The sequence below is a fragment of the Phialemonium atrogriseum genome (assembly GCF_030411735.1).
Source record: "Phialemonium atrogriseum strain 8032-3 unplaced genomic scaffold QBC33scaffold_12, whole genome shotgun sequence".
Taxonomy (NCBI): Eukaryota; Fungi; Ascomycota; class Sordariomycetes; order Cephalothecales; family Cephalothecaceae; genus Phialemonium; species Phialemonium atrogriseum.
The window spans coordinates 75,649-95,733 of record NW_026848149.1 but is presented as its reverse complement, the minus strand read 5'-3'; the positions used below and the strand labels follow the sequence as shown (position 1 = coordinate 95,733).

At 55.7% G+C, this 20,085-nt stretch overlaps 7 protein-coding genes across 7 annotated transcripts; 4 read left to right on the top strand and 3 right to left on the bottom strand.

The window, feature by feature from the left end:
• Positions 1-86: 86 nt before the first annotated feature.
• Positions 87-2,140, top strand: QBC33DRAFT_64769 (uncharacterized protein). The gene has a single exon (XM_060432949.1). The coding sequence runs from the start codon at positions 199-201 to the stop codon at positions 1,777-1,779; it is 1,581 nt and encodes a 526-aa protein (XP_060283507.1). The 5' UTR covers positions 87-198; the 3' UTR covers positions 1,780-2,140.
• A 42-nt stretch (positions 2,141-2,182) lies between these two features.
• Positions 2,183-3,519, bottom strand: QBC33DRAFT_537922 (DASH complex subunit Dam1-domain-containing protein). Its single transcript, XM_060427834.1, has 4 exons — positions 3,087-3,519; positions 2,982-3,033; positions 2,856-2,922; positions 2,183-2,804 (listed from the first exon to the last, which is right to left on the bottom strand). Exons 1-4 carry the CDS (start codon positions 3,405-3,407, stop codon positions 2,597-2,599), a joined length of 648 nt encoding a protein of 215 aa, XP_060283506.1. The 5' UTR covers positions 3,408-3,519; the 3' UTR covers positions 2,183-2,596.
• Positions 3,520-4,704: 1,185 nt separating this feature from the next.
• On the top strand, positions 4,705-6,329 carry QBC33DRAFT_578141 (phosphatidylinositol transfer protein CSR1; the record flags this gene model as incomplete). The annotated part of the gene is made up of 4 exons (XM_060431037.1): positions 4,705-5,484; positions 5,535-5,576; positions 5,636-5,735; positions 5,788-6,329. The coding sequence occupies 4 exons, from the start codon at positions 4,705-4,707 to the stop codon at positions 6,327-6,329; spliced, it is 1,464 nt and encodes a 487-aa protein (XP_060283505.1).
• Positions 6,330-6,340: 11 nt separating this feature from the next.
• On the bottom strand, positions 6,341-7,616 carry QBC33DRAFT_537914 (hit protein 1). The gene is made up of 6 exons (XM_060427833.1): positions 7,319-7,616; positions 7,120-7,202; positions 6,960-7,028; positions 6,782-6,874; positions 6,682-6,696; positions 6,341-6,613 (listed from the first exon to the last, which is right to left on the bottom strand). The coding sequence occupies exons 1-6, from the start codon at positions 7,359-7,361 to the stop codon at positions 6,506-6,508; spliced, it is 411 nt and encodes a 136-aa protein (XP_060283504.1). The 5' UTR covers positions 7,362-7,616; the 3' UTR covers positions 6,341-6,505.
• Positions 7,561-8,888, top strand: QBC33DRAFT_537911 (putative ran-interacting mog1 protein). The gene is made up of 3 exons (XM_060427832.1): positions 7,561-7,984; positions 8,052-8,267; positions 8,356-8,888. The coding sequence occupies exons 1-3, from the start codon at positions 7,905-7,907 to the stop codon at positions 8,651-8,653; spliced, it is 594 nt and encodes a 197-aa protein (XP_060283503.1). The 5' UTR covers positions 7,561-7,904; the 3' UTR covers positions 8,654-8,888.
• QBC33DRAFT_64568 (SprT-like family-domain-containing protein) lies at positions 8,733-11,259 on the bottom strand. The gene is made up of 2 exons (XM_060432948.1): positions 10,104-11,259; positions 8,733-10,029 (listed from the first exon to the last, which is right to left on the bottom strand). The coding sequence occupies exons 1-2, from the start codon at positions 10,871-10,873 to the stop codon at positions 8,892-8,894; spliced, it is 1,908 nt and encodes a 635-aa protein (XP_060283502.1). The 5' UTR covers positions 10,874-11,259; the 3' UTR covers positions 8,733-8,891.
• Positions 11,260-13,994: 2,735 nt separating this feature from the next.
• QBC33DRAFT_451403 (putative beta-glucan synthase) lies at positions 13,995-19,997 on the top strand (the record flags this gene model as incomplete). Its single annotated transcript, XM_060424605.1, has 3 exons — positions 13,995-14,218; positions 14,287-19,578; positions 19,649-19,997. 3 exons carry the CDS (start codon positions 13,995-13,997, stop codon positions 19,995-19,997), a joined length of 5,865 nt encoding a protein of 1,954 aa, XP_060283501.1.
• Positions 19,998-20,085: the final 88 nt, after the last annotated feature.

The following is a 20,085-nucleotide window of genomic DNA, read 5'->3' as shown; positions in this document are numbered from 1 at the left end:
TCAGAATAGAGAAATGAGTCATGGTAAGCAGCGATGTGTGTAGTTTTAAACCTGCATATGCGGCTGCCAAACCCCAGGTCGTCCACCTTCTAAGTAAGTCCTCCTTCCTTCAACCTGCCAGCTTCCAAGGCGCACTTCGACCTGTTCACTTGGAAATCCATATAATTCCCTTGTGCAACTTTGCACGCCCATGAGAGCATGACTGAAACCCTATTCGAAGCTCGGCCTGCCGTTCTAGCCCAAGGCCCGTGGGATCCAGCCAAGTTCCCGATCTCGACCGAGGGAACAAGAGCATTACCGATGCCCGTGGCTGTTGCTGACGCCGAATCCCTGAAGCCATTCTTCGGCCACCTGGAGATTGGCGGTACTCACCTTGTATCGGAGGGCTCGCTGGGCCAGCCCCTCGAGAGTGGTAAGGGCGAGCCTTACTACGGCACTCCGGGAATCGAGTTCGAGAAGGGTGTACTATACGAGGACCGGCGGATGGACTTGTGCAAAATGGTCGTGGGACCTGATCACATTGGCCGCCTGATGCGAAGCTTGCGGACAAACGAGTTTGTCAGGCACTTCCTTCTGGGAAACAATATCATCGGGCCCGTTGGCGCCCGGGAGATCGCGAGATTCGTCGACGAATTCCCAGACCGGATAGATACCTGGTACCTCGCGGGGAACTGCATCGACGGGCCAAGCTTCAGGATACTGGTTGACGGTCTGGCCAAATCGGAAGCCGTCACCAACGTGTGGCTGAAGCGCAACCCTCTCTCATCCGAAGCCTCAACCGACGTCTCCCGGTTGATAACCACGGCCCGAAACTTGCGGACCCTCGATCTCGACCAGACCGAGCTGGGCGATGCTGGGGTTGCTGCGGCATTCCGGCACCTTCGCGACCACGTCCCAGCAGCGGGTGGCAAGCTGGCTCTCGAGAACATCTATCTCAACGGAACAGGGGTCTCCGTCAACGCAGCCAAAGCCATCGGCGCCTTCCTGTCAGAGCCGCATTGCCAGCTGACATCCCTATACCTGAGCTGCAACCCGATCGGGGACGACGGCGCAACCGCCCTCAGCGCCCACCTTGCCTCATCCGGGACCCTGGCCCGCCTCATCCTCACCTCCACAGGCCTGACAACCAAGGGCGCAATCGCCCTCTGCGCGAGCTTGAAAGGGCACCCCGCGCTCCGCGTCCTCGACCTGAGCCAGGCGTTTACGACCCAGGACCTGGGACAGGCATACAACTACATCGAGGACGGCGCGGTCCCTTACATCGTCGACCTGATCGAGTCGTCCCGCTCGCTCGAGTACCTGGCCCTGGGCCACTGCGCCGTCACGCCGGCGGGGCTGCGGACCATCTCGGCTGCCGTGGCGCGTAGCGACTCGCTGCTCTTCTACATCGCGACGTCCATCCTTCCGGATACGACGACGGCGACACAACCCGCGTCCGTCATCCTGGCCCCCAGCGACGCGCCCCCGCGCCCAGAGGCGCCGCCCCGCAACGCGCAGGAGCAGGCGGACGGGCTGGCGCGCGCCCGGCTGGAGGCGAACATCAAGAAGAGGTACGGCGAGGAGATGGGGTACTCGGAGTTCCTGGCCGGCGAGCGGCGCTGGCTGGTCAGCGACAGGGACGACGTGCGCAAGATCGACTCGGTCTACCGGAACCGCGACGCCAGGCTCGCCCGGCGCCAGCTGGTGACGTTGGTCAAGGACTGGGAGGAGGGGGACGACACGTTGCGGAGAGTCATGGGTGCCCAGGGACCGGCCTGCCCCATGCGCCAGGGAGCTTAGAGTTCGGCTGAGATGTCGCGGGACATGGGTGTTTCGCTTTCATTTAGCTGCAGCCGCGGCGATCGACTAGTATGCCCACTTTCTGCGTGGCGACTAGGGTTTGTCTCCCTCGAGCGTGCATGACATTCACGCATCATCTGGCACTGGTCATCTCCGGTGATGTCGCCGAAAGTAGGGGCAACGTCGGCGCGGGTCGCTAGCAAAACCCCTGACTATGGTGGTCTTCAACAACAGCCCTGCTGTGTCGTTCCGATTTTTCTTTCTATTGTCGCCTGATTAGCCACATCACGTCGCATCTCTAGGATACGCGGCTGGTGCGCACTTCGTGGTCGTTAGCCCAGCCCATGGATGTCGGTAGAGAACTTCTGGCGCAGTGTATGAGCGCACTACGCCGGAGACACCGTCCCAGAAACAAAGGTATTCTATTACGAGATTAATATTTGACTCGAGTGTTAGATTCTTGACCCCTAATGAACCCCTCGCCGGTTCCTATACCGCTATAAGATAGCAAGTGTTGATATTGCCAATGCAGGCTCCTCGCATGGTAGCAGCTTTGACAGCTGCTCTCCTCCCCTCTCCCTTGGCTTGGGTTAGCATCTTGGAGAAGCTACCGAGTTTCTGGGTCCCAGTAAACTCTATCCCCCGTGATGAGAAGCAGGGGTCATATCATATAGCCCATTAGATCTATCTTCACCAGGGCCGGGGCCAGACGCTGCAAAGCGATGTCTCCATGCCGTTATGCAGGGCATAGCAGACCTGAAGTCAGGTCGGCATTCGACGGACATGCCTCTTTTCGTAAACTAATGGCGGTTGAGGGTCATCGAATCCCCCGACCTCTAGGTCTAGCCAGACCACTAGTCCGACCTCCCCGAGCGCCAGCGCCACCCCGAGCACCTCTTCCGGCCCCGGCGCCTCGACCCGGGGGTGCCGGAACGCGGGATGCGCGAGGTTTTGGAGTGGCGAACTTAGGTGTTGTCGTCTTGGAGGAAGTAGGTGGGTTCTCGACAAACGAAGTGTCCGTCGTCCTAAGCCCTCGTTAGAACGTCCTGAGTGGCGCGGGATCCATGGGGACGCACATGAAGGTTGTTTCACCGTCTATCTCGCCAGCCCTTTCAGAGAGTCGAGGATTGCCTACTATACGCTCTTTGGTAAGTCGTTAATAACGACGCCCGAAGCATATATCTCTCTCCCCGCCCACTCACCACTTTGGTCTTCCTGAAGCCTTGCTCTCCGAAACGATTCAGCGATCGGTCCCTGCCAACCCATCAGCACGTGTATCAATGCGCAAGACTGGCCGATAAGCGCACCTCGGGGAAGTCGACGCAAAATGCGTTCATGTTTAGCCCATACAGAAAGCTGGCGAAGCTCTCGCTGAACCGAGCGAGGCTCTCGTGCATCAGCTGGAAGTGCATCATGTTCGCCTCGAGGTCGGCCATGGCGTCGGAAAGCTCGGCAAAGGCCGGCTCGAAAGTGTTCAGAGGGAACGGCGCATCGCCAGAGACGCTGTCGCGTGCCGAATCTCGAAACGATGATCGCGACGACGGACGTAGCGGGGTAGTGGGACGCGATGTTCGAGTTCGGGAGCTCGATCGCTTTGTGCTGGAGTCATAACCCTCGCCGGAAGACATTGTACAGGTTCTGGTGCTTCCGTCTGTCGAAGGAGATGGGGGGTAGACCGCTAGAGGCTGGAAATATTTCGTGTCCGATGAATGCGACGAATGCGACGGTTTTGTTTTGGAGATCGCAAACAAATGACTAAATCACTTCCCGCCCCACCACAACCACAACCTTGCGGCGCGTTTCGCATGGGCACGTGCCCTCCTACGTAATCCCGCAACCCTAGGACAGTGTCGTACGTCAACGGGTCCCGGTCATTACTGTATACGTACGCATTACAGGCACTGCCACCTAACTTACCTACTATAGTACAGTATAAGCTAAGTAGGTAGCAATCTACTGGACAGAGAAAGAACGAACCTACCTGGCGAGCTAACGGAGCCCGAGGTCGCCAATAACGATAATTGCGACCATTCTTTGAAAAGTGAGACTTTCAGGAGCTGACTCGCCTCTTGGCACAATCCCTATCTTGACATATTGATATATATTTTGCTCTCCCACTCTCCTTGTTCCATACAGACCACGCTGGGACGACTTTGCATTGTTCTGTGTCTATTATTATATATCATATACATACACTTCCTATACAGTCTCTCCTTCCACCTCTCCTGCTCCGAGTCTTTGTGTGCTCCCTGACACCGAAGCGCATTCAGCTGGTTGACAACCTCAAACCTGAGGTTAGCGACCCCGACTGTGTGAATCGAAGCTGTCCCGGCATAGAAAAGGGTTAATTCTGCGCCTGTTGTTTTAATACAACTCTCCCGGGCCTTGTCACTTGGATCTGACCGATTCCGGGTAGATCCGCAACTTCCTATGGTGTAGGATCACTTTATTGGCGCCCTGTTTTATATCGCTCTCTTTGGGCTTCCCATGCGCTTCCAGCCTTACCTGATAACCCGAGCTTCACGCCCTCACCCGTCAACATCGCTGCCACTGTGCAGGAGACTTCATTGCGCAACCTACGGCCCCTTTAGAGATAGACCCGGCCGTTCCTGTATAGACAGAAACCGTTCGAGCCTCACCCTATCCCATACCCCTTCAGGAGTTCCCTTTTCGGGTTTCCTACTATCTTTCTCAACTGCTGGCACCTGCTCGAGAACCACCCCGAGGGCCAACTCTCGGAACATTTCCCATTGCTCACCTTTGGAGGCCTCAGCAAGGACCGGGCACCGACATCATCTCCGCTCGGGTCTATCCCTCTCGCTTGTTGCGGGCTTCATCTGTCTCGGTCTCGTTGTCTGCCTGCTACGACCGTCCCAGCCCGAACCTCTAGACGCTGTCGAGGACCCCCCCGAATTCGCTGTCGCCATGCCTGCTGAAGTCCTTCCCGGCCGGCCGGGGAATCTGACCCCCGACCAGGAGGAGAAGCTCCGTCAGCTATGGAACCTAATCTTCCAAGTGTGTGCCGTCCGGCCGGACGGAACCGCGGCTGACGTACCTGGCGACGCCAACGTTGCGGCTGACAAGGCCGAATCGGTCAAGGGGGAAAAACCTAAGAAGAAGGGGCGCTCCGTTTTCTCCCGGAAGGGCAAAAAGGATGCCGAGGGCGATTCGGTCGCCTCAGGCCTCTCTAATGGAGCCATCACCCCGATTAAGGATAGCGAGGACGACAAATACGGCCAGATCAAACACTTCTACGAGACAATTGCCAGTCAATCTCCCGAGTCCATCAGAGCTACGATTTGGAGCATGGTCAAGCATGACCATCCCGATGCTCTTGTTCTTCGATTCCTCAGGGCTCGGAAATGGGACGTCGAGAAGGCCCTCGTCATGCTGATCTCAACCATGAACTGGCGAGCCCAGGAGATGCATGTTGACGACGACATCATGAAGAACGGGGAGGCTGCCGCAGCCGAGGCCGAGAAGGGCAATGATGCCGCCGCAGCCAAGCTCTCGCAGGACTTCCTCGCCCAGATCAGGATGGGAAAGAGCTTCCTACACGGTGTCGACAAAAACGGGAGGCCGGTCTGCGTTGTCCGAGTCCGGCTGCACAAGCAGGGCGAGCAGGCCGAGGAGAGCTTGGAGAGGTACACCGTCTACATCATTGAGACAGCACGGATGCTCCTGCACCCCCCGGTTGATACGGCCGTGAGTATTCCCTTAGCTTCTGCTTGGTATTTGCTAATTTAAATTGCTAGACCATTGTATTCGACATGACTGGGTTCTCAATGGCAAATATGGTGAGTTGCTGTCCGAAATCCACCTCATTTGTCTTGTTGACTCACCTGATATCAAACAGGACTACACCCCGGTGAAGTTTATGGTCAAGTGCTTCGAGGCGAACTACCCAGAGTCGCTAGGTGCCGTTCTCGTGCACAAAGCACCCTGGATTTTCCAAGGTCTGTACCCTTTTATAGGCTTGGCTAGATTCGACCTGCTAACACAGTACAGGTATCTGGAAGATCATTAAGGGTTGGCTAGATCCTGTTGTCGCGGGGAAGGTGCACTTCACGAACAACCGGAAGGACATGGAGGAGTTCATCGCTCCCAATCACATATTGAAAGAATTGGACGGAGATGAGGACTGGCAATACAAGTACCTCGAGCCCGTGCCGGGCGAGAACGACAAGATGAAGGACACCGAGACCAGAGACCGTCTTTTGGCCACCAGAGAGCAGCTGTACGCGGACTACGAGGCGGCCACCATAGAATGGATCCAGACCTCCGAGGATGAACAGAGCCATAAGATCAAGGCGCGACGCGAAGCTATCGCGGCCAAACTACGAGAGGACTACTGGATCCTTGACCCGTACCTGCGGGCACGGTCATTATATGACAGAACTGGAGTCCTGCAGCTAGGCGGCAAGCTCGACTACTATCCCAAGCCGGAGGAGGTCGAAATCGTACAGTTGAATGGGAAAATGGCGTCCGCAGTGGTCACTTCGGCAGAGGAATCTTCGGCGGTGGACACGTCGGCGGATGACGTAGACTAGAACTCAGAACTCGCCTGCAATCACCTGTATCATTAGTTTTTATATCGCATAGAACCCCGACAAAGGCGCTCAATCGGCGGTCCCTTTCCCACTGAGTACAGTTATAGGCGTTCCCGAGGAGAGAAATAGGAGCGCTGATTCCTCTGCTCGTCCTTCCGAACTATCTGCCAATGGGATCACATCTTCGCCTTGATCTCCTCAAAGAGCGCCTTTAGCTTGTCCATGTCGGTCTCCTGTTGAGGCCAGCCAATTCCCAACCCTTCCTCGGTGTTCGGCTTCGGGATCTGAGAGGTGTGTAAGTAAGACTGCTAGCAACATAACCAGGCTGTGTGAGTTCGGTGGGTTCCAGTACCATGTGGAAATGAACCTGTTCAGAGGAGGGTTCATCGTTAGTCTGCGACCGACGAAGAATCGATTTGAGTTGCGGGAAGACGGGAGAACTGCTTGCTTACATGTGGAACGACCTGGTGGGCCGTAGTCCCGTTGTTCTGAAGGATGTTGTATTCCGTGGCGCCGGTGGCCCGCACCAGCTTCTTCGCCAGGGGCTGGATGAAGGGAATGCGAGTTAGAAAGACAGGGCGTTGCCCCTTCCCCGTTATGACGCGCGGCGCTATCGGACAGCAGACGTACCAGAATCTCGCTCAGTTGATCGTCCGGGATGTCGACTAGCTTCTCGCCGTGGAACTTGGGAATGATCAACTAGTTGCGTGTCGCGCAATGCGTCAGCTGGGGGGTATCTCGCCGCCATTCTACCCCGGCGGGGAGAGAAAGGATCTGGCCTTCAACGTACCGCATGGCCACGGCTCAGAGGGTTGATGTCGAGGAAGGCGAGAGTCTTGTCGCTCTCAAAGAGCTTGAAGCAGGGAATGTCTCCTGATGGTGTGGCGCGTGGTGCCGGAGCTTTGGTGTTAGTGTTGCCCATCCGGGTGCGCAATAGGGGGAGCAGGAGCCTTGGGTAGGGAGGTAGCGCATGCTGTGGACGTACGAACCCTTGATGATCTTACAGAAGATGCAGGCCATTCTGTTTGACATGGTAGACAGACGTCCTTATTTGCGATATATGGTTCAATTGTAAACAGAGAAACCCCTCTGAAGCTCCATGGTGATTGAGTTGAAGAGGGGTAGGTATTTACTACAAATGTGGGGCTCCAAATGGAACGCCCACAGCGGCGTCACTCGCGGCGCATCACTCTACGCTTGCGGTGTTCTGAAGATCCAGATTCAAATCCATTTTGACATTTAGGTACTCTTCAACCCCTTCCCCCCTCGATAGTAGCGATTTAAATGGATCAGCAGTTATTACCTTAAACTTTTCCTAATACAGAATATTCGCTGCGATTTCATATGCCAAGTTTGTTGACTTGCTTGTCTTAATAATCAGGTTCGGCGACATCATCGGCCAATCACTCAGAGAAGTAGGTACTGTACCTAAACACAACCTGGGAGTCATCTTGAGGAAGCTCCTTGGCTCCGTACTGTCACCTGTTCAAGCCAGATTTTGCAGGTTCCTTATTCCCTCCTAGGCAAACACATATCCATATACAACGCCATTCAACTAGATACCTACTCAGCATCATGGGCACAACTTTCGAAAGTACCCCGCTCTTCGGCGGGGCACTGGTCTGCGACCTGCCCAAGAAGTTCGCAGATGTCAGGTAGGATGCCTTGTCGCTGGCCGCCTCTTGCCCTCCAACAAGTCGCTAACGTTGCCATCACCTTTAGCAAGCTTCGCCAAGTTCCAGATAACCAGGAGGTCTACATCGACAAGAATGGCTTCACCAGTATCATCATCGAAATCACCGAGCGCGTTGGGCCGCCGGGCGGCGGGGTTGAGGTTGATGGGCGGGCGCTGACGACGCACCTCGAGGAGCTGGTCGGCAGCGACGTCGACACCGTCAAGGTGTGGAACACGACCGAGACAGAGTTTAGTCACCTATCGTAAGCACCGTCCCCGTCAAAACCTCCTTGCCCAACTTTCTCCCAGGGGCCCAGGTTCGCTAACCGTCGCAAAAATCTCCGCCAACAGCGAGGACATTCCGGCCTACACCCTGATCGCGACGCAGACCCCCCAGATCGACCCGAGGGAGCGGTCGTCGGCGCCTGACTTCACCGCCATCATCCTGACGCTGCTGCGGCTCGAGAAGGAGTCGACCGACATCCTGGTCACCATCAACGTGCCCCACATCAAGGGCGAGTACGACGAGGACGAGGTCGACCTAGCGCTCGGGAAGCAGGGCGAGCTCATCGGCGACGCCGTCGAGTTCGCAGCCAGGATCTGGGAGTCGTTCAAGGTTAGGGACTGGGGTCTGTTCAACGAGGTTTGAGCTAGGTAGTCAGCTAGTCGAGGTTGCGCTGTAGGGTTGTTCAATCCTGGTGGTTATTTCTTCCCCCCTAATGAGATATGACAAGTACGTAGATAGCTGAAATGGCACGGCGTTTGGGGAAATGGTTCATTTGGGGGTCATCAACCCATCTCGCCAGCCGAGAACACGGTCGATTACATAGGTAGGTACATATCAAGACTCATTGGGTATCAATGCGGACATCTCTCTACAACGATGATCACTTCCCCTCTCCCAGACTTAATGCATCGAGCCCGTCTGCAACATCATCGACGATATCGACCCCCTTACCCGCCTTCTTGGAGTCTCCCTTCTTCTCCTGGCGCGACCACTTGTCGGCGACGAGTTTCATGATGTCCTTCTGGGGGCTCTTGGGATTCTCCTCCCTGAGCAGCTTCATGTGCTCCTTCATGAACTTCTGATACTCGCTCTCCCGCCCCTGGCCCCTGGGCACGGGCTTCGTCTGCCTCAGCTCGCCCTTGCAGCTGCCGCACCGGTGGCGCTCCGGGTTGATGCTCTTGGAGTGCCTCTTGAACTCGGCGGCGCAGATAACACACGCCCAGACGTACTTGAAGTCGATGTCGTACGAGTGCTTGGTCGTCACCTCGATGCCGCGGCCGGCGAATGCGCGCGAGCACTTTGCCGCCCATGCCTTGAACTCCTTGCCGTGCGGGTTCCCCGTCACGCCGTTGACCATGAAGTTGGCGAGGTGGCAGAACTCGTGCGCCACCACGTTGAGCAGCCGGTGCTCGTCGTCAATCACCTTCTCCGCCAGCTCGATCGACGCACGGTGCCGGTGGCTGACCGTCACCACCTCGGCCCCGCCGTCCGCCGACGACGTCCGCGTCCGCACCGTCTCCCGCTTCCAGTTCGCCCTCCCGGCCGTCGTGTTGAGCTTGTTCGTCCACGTCACCTGGATCCCACCCGTCGAGGCCGCGAGCTCGCCCAGCTGGCCCTGTGTGATGGTTGCGTCGAGCTCGTGTAGGAACTTGGCCGCCAGTTCGTGCTTCGTCTTCTCGAACGCCTTCTTCGCCTCCCGCGCCGAGACGGCCGGCTTGGCTGGGTTTTTGGTCTTCTTCTTCGATGGGCTCGCCTTGGATGGGCTCTTGGCGGCGTCGGGGAACAGCTGCTTCCTGGGCGAGTGCTCGTCGTTCCAGTCATCCACAAACTCCCGACTCCAGAACATGTCCATGCTTGGGCGGTGGGGTGTCATCGGAATTCGGGCTAGCTTCTTGACGGGCGACACCAGACCTGTCGCGCGGGGCTTTGGGGGTGTTGATGGCGGCGTGGTCGGCCTGTCCGTTGTCGCCCCTTTTTTATCTCCGACGGGTGGAAGTAGCAGGTCGTCATTATCTCTGCTTGCTAACATTAGTGAAACCACTCGGTATAATACGCGCCCACGATGCCCCCCGTCCCCCTTCTCAGAACCTACATGGGGAGGTTGGCCATTTCCCTGGGAATGCCACCATCTTGGCATTTATTTTCCATGGCATGGCCCTGTCCTTTCCCGGTCTTTTCGCTGCGCTTTCTTGCCGTCCTTCGGGTGTCGACATTAAGTTCCTCGGACTCGAAGCTCTCAAGGCCATGCCTCGAGGCCCTGCATTCCGTAGCAGAAGTTACCCGGCTAGTTGGTTGAGGTAGTCTCGCTTTCGCTGGGGAGGCCTTCGCTCTCCGGGTGTGCGTATTTTGGTTGGCCAGGGACTTGGGGAATATGTTGTCGAACGTGTCGTCGTCGTCGTCGTCATCGTCATTGGAATCGAAACGCGCGGTGTCATAAAATTCCGACGAGTCGTCGACCGAGACCCCTACTGAGATTTCTTCAACAGGGGGGATATCCGCCTCTGTAAGTTCGTCTGGCTGGGCCTCTGCAGCCGGCTTCTGCTTCCTTGCCCTCAACTGAACCCCCGGGCGATTTATCCTCTCGGTATCCCCAGGCAAACGGGACCCGCCGTTGTCACTGGAAATCCTTTCATCTTTGGCCCATGGTCGCAAGAGTGCGCTGTCCTCCAGCTTGACGAGCTTGCGGCGCCTCAACGGCGTCTTCCCTGGTGATTTTGGTGCTGGCGCTGCTCTAGCTTCCTTCTCGAGTCGTACGGCTGCACCAGCCAGGCCCGTCTTCGCCTTGTTTCGGCCAACCAAGGAGTTTAGATCGGGAAACTCGTCGTCGCTGGAATCGCCAAGTTCACTGCATGCCCTCGCCATGATCGTATGGTGGTGCCGGTGCTGGCCGCCCTGTCTGTTATCTCCCGTGGTTTGCAATTTTGATACCAAAAACCATAATACATGGGCTGAATTATACTGCTCTAATCCTGGGGAAGAATGCTGAAGTACTTCGACTGAAGGTATGTATTCCAACGGCAAAGTCAAAAGCACTGCGACTTTGTTGAATGTCACGACTCCATAGTAGGTACACAAGCCCCACCCACCTACGGTTGCCACGGACAACGACCAAGGAGGCTTAGGTAATCATAGTCATAAGCATTACGGTTCCTGGTGCGAAATTACGGACAACAATTCCAACCTCACCACGGTATCACTCTTCCTAATTAACTTCGTCGCTCTCTTTCACTACCGAGATACCTCTCGGGTAGAGAAGTAAACAGGTCGGCAGATGCAGGTGATCACGCAGGAATGTACGGAGTAACAGAGAATGTAGTTTGACGCAAGTAAGGTGGGGGGACTCCACGAATGAGGCTGGGGAGTTGCATAACCTACATATCAATAAAGGCAGAATGATAGCAGAATGGGGTTAGTTGGTTTCCGTTCCCCCTTCATCCAGGTATAGAAGCAGGGCGGAGTTTTGAGCTTATGATGTCAAGTTGGTTGTATCGGGACCGCGATTTCTCATTTTGGAAGTGCTGGACGGTTGTGTCCTGCATATAGTCCAAATTAAGCCAAATGCCTGGCTAAACTTAAGCCTGCACCTCTTCAATGACAACCTCCAACCTGCCTCGACTCGTCTTGTATTTGGCGAATGTCGTATGAATGGACGGGATGGTATCATGGTGCAGCCCCTGTTGCTGGATATCTAAATTGCATCAAGGAAGGAGAGAACGACCACCAGGACGAGATATATTGCAACATCGTCATCGATGTGAACGGTGCAATCAGCATCTTGGAAGCCGTCCGTACCTTGCAGGAGACTATATCGGCAGAATTTGCCAGCGGCCGGTTGTGTTGCGACACGGCAACTAGCTAATTAATCCTTCGTATGCATGTATGAAGTGGCAACCAACAAGTGTTGTACTGCGTCGCCTGTAACAAGTCTCGTCTCTCAACTTCTGGGGAGAAGGGACGGGGAACATTAATAAGAACTTGGAATTGCAGGACTTCGGTCGTCTCCAGAAAAAAAGGAGGAAAACAAGGCCCAAGACGTGTGGAGGGCCGGAGACAATGTGGTCGAGTACAGTGTGCACTGTGTTCGGTGGGAAAGAGGCAGGACCTCTCAAGCCAAGGCCGCTTCCGGGTTTCTTAAAAGCCCAAATCCAAATGTATAAAATGCCTCCCGATTTGTAATGATTTTGTAGCGATCCATGTTACCTTATATGGGAGGATACCTGAAGGATTCGAGGAATCGTTTATTGCCAAAAGTTCGTGATGGGATGATCCGCCGCAATTAGCTAGTGGTGGATACGATGGTTTTTTTTCTCGTATGTGGGCAACGACGCCTGGCATGCCAGATCCCATCGTCCCGGCGCCCACACAGTCGAAGTCGGGAAGACAGGCTGAATCGACTAGTATGTACGCATAGGGCCCGGGATATCAGGGTATGCACGCATGTAGTCATTGCGACGAAAATTTCCTTGGATTGCCAGGTTTTCCTGTGCGCACGTCGTCATGGAGTCGAAACCGCCATTGTAATTCGGGAACAAGCACCAAGCAGCGATGATCGATGGTTCCGCAAATAGCAGGTACCTTGGAGATACTCTGCCTCATTGCGAGTCCCAGCAGAAGCGGGTACGGCGTGTGGCGAAACTGCCCTACCTGACGCACTGTAATTTCAGCTGATGGACCAACTGTCGGTGCTGAGGCTACTGGCACTGGGAAGGTGGACCACTCTCATCGCAGAGCCATTGGACAAACAGCTGCTCTAGCGTCGTTGTTGACTCGAGGTGGGATAAAGTCTCCTGTATGTACCCCGTGCCTGCATCCTCGGGATACACTGGTGACATGATGTGGATCGAGCCAAACTTGGCAGATCCTGGACTTATTATCCCTGTCCCGGCGATGACCTTGCTTCCAGGCCCAGTGAATGCGGGTCTCCACCCTCCCTTCCCAGCCCGACTGTTCGCTGTGCAGAACCGCGACGTGGCGTTCTGGAAGAGAGTGAAGACAGTGTAGGGAAATTATGTTCCACACAGTGGATGACCAACCAACCAGCCAGTGTTTCTTGACTTGGCCTTCCTAGCTCAGGCACTGGCTCCTGGCCGGGCTCAGGTACGGAGGTACTGGCGTACTGGCGTGTCCCTGCTTGAGACTCCCCCTTCTCCTTTTCACTCCGCCCCAGTCAATCCCAATCCAGACCACCCAGACCCAGACCACCCAGACACACGCCGGTTTCTGCGTTTCTGCATTTTCATCCCTCTCGTCCTTTCCCTCCCCGCTCGCTTTTCTTCCTGCCTTCATCTTCTCTCGTTTACCTCGCCGACCGACTGAATCCCCGTGGTGTCTTTGCTTTCTGACGGGGTTTGAGTGGTGAATGCAAGGCCTACCAATAGCATTGCCTGACCGGTGATCCCCTTCCTTCTCGACTGGAACGAATTCGATCCGGAGAAAGGACGACGGCTTGTCACGACAAGCTAACCTGAGGCAACTCGCTGTCAATCGTTCAGCATTTCAGCAATACCCGACCACGATTTCGAACCGCAAGCATAGGATCTAGTGTGCTGTTCGACTTGCAGCTACGAGTTATTGAAAGAGTTGGGCAGAGTTTCCGACCCTCTTTCCTCCCCCAACCCCCGGACAAGGCAACCTTGACGCCAACCTCCACCACCCTGCGCTGCAGCAGTGCCAATCGCTTACGTCGTTTGACTCCCCGCGCGGAACCACAACAATTCACTCGTTCATCAGCAACAAAACATCAGTCTACCTTTTCTTTCTCTCTTGTGGCCGGCCACCGACAAACAAAGTGCCGTCCCTTGCAATCGTCTATTTCTTCCGGTACCTCTGTCTCAGCATCGTGTTCCTGTGCCCACAGCCTTCTTCATGAGCCTATAATTCGGTAAGTACCTGACCACGACGAATACCTAGTCTTGACGCGCAAATATGGAAACCTTCGGCTCCCAAGACCTGACACTTTCTCACCCAGATATCCGTCTTGAAAATGTCCGGATATCCCGGTCACCACGATTACGATGATGGCTACGGCCATCATCAGGGGAACACGGATTCCTATTACCAGGATGACCAGCAGCAGTACTACGACTCGAACGGCTACGGTGCCCCAGGTGCCCACGGCGCCCAGGCCGCCCACGGCGCCCAGGCCGCCCACGGTGGTCATGGTGCCCACGGTGCTCAGCCCGGAGGCGATGGATACTACGATGAGTCGTACGTTTTCAATCTCAAATCCATTGTTGTGCCAGCATCGGTCGCTAACCTAGAATCTTGTCACGCAGTGGCTACTACAATGCCGACCCTAATGACCCAAATCACCAAGATGGCGGGTACTATGACAACCACGACCAGTACCAGGATGGCTACTATGACAACGGTTATTACGACCAAGGCTACGACCAGGGCAATAACCGAGCCCGACGTGGGGGTTCAGAAGAAGACTCGGAGACGTTCAGCGACTTCACCATGAGGTCGGACATGGCTCGAGCTGCCGATATGGACTATTACGGCCGGGGTGACGAGCGTTACAACAGCTACAACGATGGACAGCCCGGTGGAAGAGGCTACCGACCACCGTCATCTCAGATTTCATACGGCGGCAATCGCTCTTCCGGCGCCTCCACCCCAAACTATGGTATGGATTACGGGAACGTCCTGCCTGCTGGTCAGCGCTCGCGTGAACCCTACCCGGCTTGGACTTCTGATGCTCAGATCCCCTTGTCCAAGGAGGAAGTAGAGGACATATTCCTTGACCTGACGGCCAAATTTGGTTTCCAGAGAGACAGCATGCGGAACATGTACGACCACCTCATGACTCTACTCGACTCGAGAGCCTCGCGCATGACTCCCAATCAGGCACTGCTCTCGATCCATGCCGATTACATTGGTGGAGACAACGCAAACTACCGGAAATGGTACTTTGCCGCCCATCTCGACCTCGATGATGCCGTTGGTTTCGCCAACATGAAGGGCAAGGGCTTGCGTCGGAGCCGGAAGAACAAGAAGAACAAGAAGAAGGAGAACGCGAATGACGAGCAGGCGTTGGAGGATCTTGAGGGCGACGACTCTCTGGAAGCTGCCGAGTTCCGCTGGAAGACGCGTATGAACCGCATGTCCCAGCATGACCGTATACGGCAGATCGCCCTTTACCTGCTCTGCTGGGGTGAGGCGAATCAAGTTCGCTTCATGCCCGAGTGCTTGTGCTTCATCTTCAAGTGCGCCGACGACTTCCTCAACTCTCCCACCTGCCAGAACATGGTGGAACCAGTCGACGAGTTTACCTTCCTCAACAACGTCATCACTCCCCTCTACCAGTACATCAGGGACCAGGGTTACGAGATTCTTGACGGCGTCTATGTCCGGCGTGAGAGGGATCACAACCAGATCATTGGTTATGATGACTGCAACCAGTTGTTCTGGTATCCCGAGGGTATCGAGCGCATCGTTCTCCAGGATAAGACCAAGCTCGTTGAGATTCCACCCGCTGAGCGCTACCTGAAGCTCCAGGACGTCAACTGGAAGAAGTGCTTCTTCAAGACGTACAAGGAAACCCGCTCCTGGTTCCATCTCCTTGTCAACTTCAACAGAATCTGGATCATCCACTTGACCATGTTCTGGTTCTACACCGCTCACAACGCGCCCAGCTTACTCGTGAAGAACTACGAGCAGCAGGTCAACCAGTCGCCTCCCGCATCCGCCCAATGGTCCATCGTCGGTTTCGGTGGAGGCATTGCCGCCCTCATCCAGGTCCTCGCCACGGTGGCTGAATGGGCCTATGTTCCCCGTAAGTGGGCGGGCGCTCAGCACCTGACAAAACGTCTGCTCTTCTTGATCGTCATCTTCATCATCAACGTCGGCCCGGGCGTTTACGTCTTCATGCCGGAGAAGGATGACGAGGCATTCGAGGCAAAGCAGAGGAGCCAGGTCGCCAAAATTCTCGGCATCGTGCAGTTCTTCATTGCCCTCGTCACCTTCGTCTTTTTCTCCGTCATGCCCCTGGGTGGTCTGTTCGGCAGCTATCTCACCAAGAACTCGCGGAGATATGTTGCCAGTCAGACCTTCACGGCAAGCTACCCTCGTCTCCGAGGTAATGACATGATGATGTCCTACGGCCTCTGGATCACCGTGTTTGGTGCCAAGTTCGGAGAATCCTACGTCTACCTGACTCTGTCTTTCCGTGACCCGATCAGGTATCTCGCCATGATGAAAACCGACAGCTGCCTAGGCGATACGATCGTGAAGCAATATCTATGCAAATATCATCCTCAGATTCTTCTTGGACTGATGACCTTCACCGACATGATCTTCTTCTTCCTCGATACTTACCTCTGGTATGTTCTGACCAACACGGTCTTCTCGATCGCCCGGTCCTTCTACCTTGGTTCGTCCATTTGGACGCCGTGGAGGAACATCTTCTCGCGTCTGCCCAAGCGCATCTACTCCAAAATCTTGGCCACGACGGACATGGAGATTAAGTACAAACCCAAGGTCCTGATCTCCCAGATCTGGAATGCCATCGTCATCTCCATGTACCGCGAGCATCTCCTGGCCATCGACCACGTCCAGAAGCTTCTGTATCACCAGGTCCCATCCGAGCAGGAGGGTAAGCGCACTCTTCGCGCGCCGACCTTCTTCGTGTCCCAGGAGGACCACTCGTTCAAGACCGAGTTCTTCCCGTCCCATAGCGAAGCCGAGCGCAGAATATCGTTCTTCGCACAGTCGCTGTCCACCCCGATCCCAGAGCCCCTACCGGTGGACAACATGCCCACCTTCACAGTCATGATTCCTCACTACAGCGAGAAGATCCTCCTATCGCTGCGCGAAATCATCCGCGAGGACGAGCCGTACTCCCGTGTTACTCTTCTGGAATATCTGAAGCAGCTGCACCCCCATGAGTGGGACTGCTTCGTCAAGGACACCAAAATCCTGGCCGACGAGACGTCTCAGTTCAATGGCGATGAGAAGAACGAGAAGGACACGGCGAAGAGCAAGATCGACGATCTCCCCTTCTACTGCATTGGCTTCAAGTCGTCTGCTCCCGAATACACTCTCCGTACCCGTATCTGGGCCTCGCTGCGTTCCCAGACCCTCTACCGCACCGTCTCCGGTTTCATGAACTACAGCCGTGCCATCAAGCTACTCTACCGCGTGGAGAACCCCGAAGTCGTGCAGATGTTTGGCGGCAACTCAGACAAGCTGGAGCGTGAGCTGGAGCGCATGGCCCGCCGCAAGTTCAAGCTCGTCGTCTCGATGCAGCGCTATGCCAAGTTCAAGAAAGAGGAGATGGAGAACGCCGAATTCTTGCTCAGGGCGTACCCGGACCTGCAAATCGCCTATCTTGACGAGGAGCCGCCCCTGGTCGAGGGTGAGGAACCCCGCCTGTACTCGGCACTGATTGACGGCCACTCGGAAATCATGGAGAACGGCATGAGGCGGCCCAAATTCCGCGTCCAGCTCTCTGGCAACCCAGTCCTCGGCGACGGCAAGTCGGATAACCAGAACCACGCGCTCATCTTCTATCGTGGCGAATACATCCAGCTCATCGATGCCAACCAGGACAACTATCTCGAGGAGTGTCTCAAGATCCGCAGCGTGCTTGCCGAATTCGAGGAGATGAAGGCAGAAACCGCCTCTCCCTACACGCCCGGCGTGAAGAACGCGGTCAAGGCCCCTGTGGCCATTCTCGGCGCTCGCGAATACATCTTCTCGGAGAATATTGGTATCCTCGGTGATGTTGCTGCTGGTAAGGAACAGACTTTCGGCACCCTCTTCGCCAGGACTCTCGCCCAGATTGGCGGCAAGCTGCACTATGGCCATCCCGATTTCCTCAACGGCATCTTCATGACCACTCGCGGTGGTGTCTCGAAGGCGCAGAAGGGCTTGCATCTGAACGAAGACATCTACGCCGGCATGACCGCCGTCCTACGTGGCGGCCGCATCAAGCATTGCGAGTACTACCAGTGTGGCAAGGGTCGTGATCTCGGCTTTGGCTCCATTCTCAACTTCACCACCAAGATCGGCACCGGCATGGGCGAACAGATGCTTTCCAGAGAATACTACTACCTCGGGACCCAGTTGCCACTGGATCGATTCCTGTCGTTCTACTATGCCCACCCTGGCTTCCACCTGAACAACATGTTCATCATGCTTTCGGTGCAGCTGTTCATGATCACCCTGATCAACCTGGGAGCCCTGCGGCACGAGACGATCCCCTGCGACTACAACCGCAATGTTCCCATCACCGACCCCTTGTACCCGACCGGCTGCCAGAACACTGATTCGATAATGGATTGGGTCTATCGATGCGTCCTGTCCATCTTCTTCGTCTTCTTCCTGTCCTACGTACCTCTCATCGTCCAGGAACTGACCGAGCGTGGCTTGTTCCGCGCCGCCACTCGATTCCTGAAGCAGTTCTTCTCCCTCTCGCCATTCTTTGAGGTCTTCGTGTGCCAGATCTACGCCAACTCGGTGCAGCAGGATCTCTCGTTTGGCGGAGCCAGGTACATCGGCACCGGTCGTGGCTTCGCCACGGCTCGCATCCCCTTCGGCGTCTTGTACTCGCGCTTTGCTGGGCCGTCCATCTACTTTGGAGCTCGCCTGCTCATGATGTTGCTCTTTGCCACCTTGACTGTCTGGCAGGCCTCGCTGACGTACTTCTACATCTCCCTCCTCGCCCTCGTCATCTCGCCCTTCTTCTTCAACCCTCATCAGTTTGCCTGGAATGATTTCTTCATCGACTACCGCGACTTCCTGCGGTGGCTGTCCCGTGGCAATTCGCGGTCGCATGCCTCGTCGTGGATCGCCTTCTGTCGCCTGTCTCGGACACGGATCACCGGCTACAAGCGCAAGGCTCTAGGAGACCCGTCCAGCAAGCTCTCTGCCGATGTGCCACGCGCTGCCATCACCAACATCGTGTGGGGGGAGATCATCACACCGCTGCTGCTTGTCGCCCTGACCCTGATCCCTTATCTGTTCATCAATGCGCAGACTGGCGTTGACGGCCCCAATAATCACAACGACCCCGATGCTAAGCCTACTGCATCGCTTCTGAGAATCGGCATTATAGCCTTCGGGCCCATTGCCGTCAACGCCGGTGTTCTGGCAGCGTTCTTCGGCATGGCTTGCTGCATGGGCCCGCTCCTCAGCATGTGCTGCAAGAAATTCGGCAGCGTCCTCGCCGCCATTGCCCACGGCATTGCCGTGGTCATGCTCCTGGTTTTCTTCGAAGTCCTGTTCTTCCTCGAGGGGTTCAATTTCACAAAGACTTTCCTGGGCATGATTGCGGTAGTTGCTATCCAGCGATTCGTCTTCAAGCTGATCATCTCGCTCAGTCTCACGAGGGAGTTCAAGACGGATCAGTCCAATATCGCCTTCTGGACCGGCAAGTGGTATTCCATGGGCTGGCATTCCGTCTCGCAGCCTGCTCGAGAATACCTCTGCAAGATCACTGAACTGAGCATGTTCGCGGCCGACTTTATTCTCGGACACGTTCTCCTGTTCATCATGCTGCCGGTCATTGTCATCCCTCAGGTTGACAAGCTGCATTCCATGATACTCTTCTGGCTCCGACCTAGGTACGTCTCGTCGACAGACTCTCTTTTCGTGTCTTGATTCCCCCCCCGCTAACATGCCTCGTCCTTGTAGCCGCCAAATCCGACCGCCAATCTACTCAATGAAGCAGTCGAAGCTAAGGCGGAGACGAGTCTTCCGCTATGCCATCCTTTACTTCGTCATGTTGGTTGTATTTGTGGGGTTGATTGTCGGACCGATCGTTGCCGGCAAGCATATTCCTGCTAGTATCACCGACAGCCTGAGCTCCACCAGCCTCGTCCAGCCCACGGGTCAGGACAATGATGACACGATAGGCACGGAAGAGACGGGTGTTCGTGCTGACGGCTATACGGGCGCCGGCCTGAAGACGATGACAGCGACGGCGGACTCTGCACGGAAGACGAAGTCATCTTCAGACAACGATCGACTCCGCCTTTTCTAGAGGCAAACGGAGACATTGCTTGTATAATAATCGATTCCCCATCATGTGAACAGAGCCTCTCAAAGGCCACAAGGGATTCGCCGCTTCC

What these genes read in the sequence shown, in the direction of transcription:
- QBC33DRAFT_537922 (XM_060427834.1), bottom strand. Translation starts at nt 3,407, where the DNA reads ATGTCTTCCGGCGAGGGTTATGACTCCAGCACAAAGCGATCGAGCTCC. An exon ending in TTTGCGTCGACTTCCCCGAG is followed by an intron (nt 3,034 to 3,086) that starts GTGCGCTTATCG and finishes ATGGGTTGGCAG; the next exon opens with GGACCGATCGCTGAATCGTT. An exon ending in GCTTCAGGAAGACCAAAGTG is followed by an intron (nt 2,923 to 2,981) that starts GTGAGTGGGCGG and finishes GACTTACCAAAG; the next exon opens with AGCGTATAGTAGGCAATCCT.
- QBC33DRAFT_64769 (XM_060432949.1), top strand. Translation starts at nt 199, where the DNA reads ATGACTGAAACCCTATTCGAAGCTCGGCCTGCCGTTCTAGCCCAAGGC.
- QBC33DRAFT_537914 (XM_060427833.1), bottom strand. Translation starts at nt 7,361, where the DNA reads ATGTCAAACAGAATGGCCTGCATCTTCTGTAAGATCATCAAGG. An exon ending in CTTCTGTAAGATCATCAAGG is followed by an intron (nt 7,203 to 7,318) that starts GTTCGTACGTCC and finishes CCACACCATCAG; the next exon opens with GAGACATTCCCTGCTTCAAG. An exon ending in CTCTGAGCCGTGGCCATGCG is followed by an intron (nt 7,029 to 7,119) that starts GTACGTTGAAGG and finishes ACACGCAACTAG; the next exon opens with TTGATCATTCCCAAGTTCCA.
- QBC33DRAFT_537911 (XM_060427832.1), top strand. Translation starts at nt 7,905, where the DNA reads ATGGGCACAACTTTCGAAAGTACCCCGCTCTTCGGCGGGGCACTGGTC. An exon ending in AAGAAGTTCGCAGATGTCAG is followed by an intron (nt 7,985 to 8,051) that starts GTAGGATGCCTT and finishes CATCACCTTTAG; the next exon opens with CAAGCTTCGCCAAGTTCCAG. An exon ending in ACAGAGTTTAGTCACCTATC is followed by an intron (nt 8,268 to 8,355) that starts GTAAGCACCGTC and finishes CTCCGCCAACAG; the next exon opens with CGAGGACATTCCGGCCTACA.
- QBC33DRAFT_64568 (XM_060432948.1), bottom strand. Translation starts at nt 10,873, where the DNA reads ATGGCGAGGGCATGCAGTGAACTTGGCGATTCCAGCGACGACGAGTTT. An exon ending in GAAATGGCCAACCTCCCCAT is followed by an intron (nt 10,030 to 10,103) that starts GTAGGTTCTGAG and finishes AATGTTAGCAAG; the next exon opens with CAGAGATAATGACGACCTGC.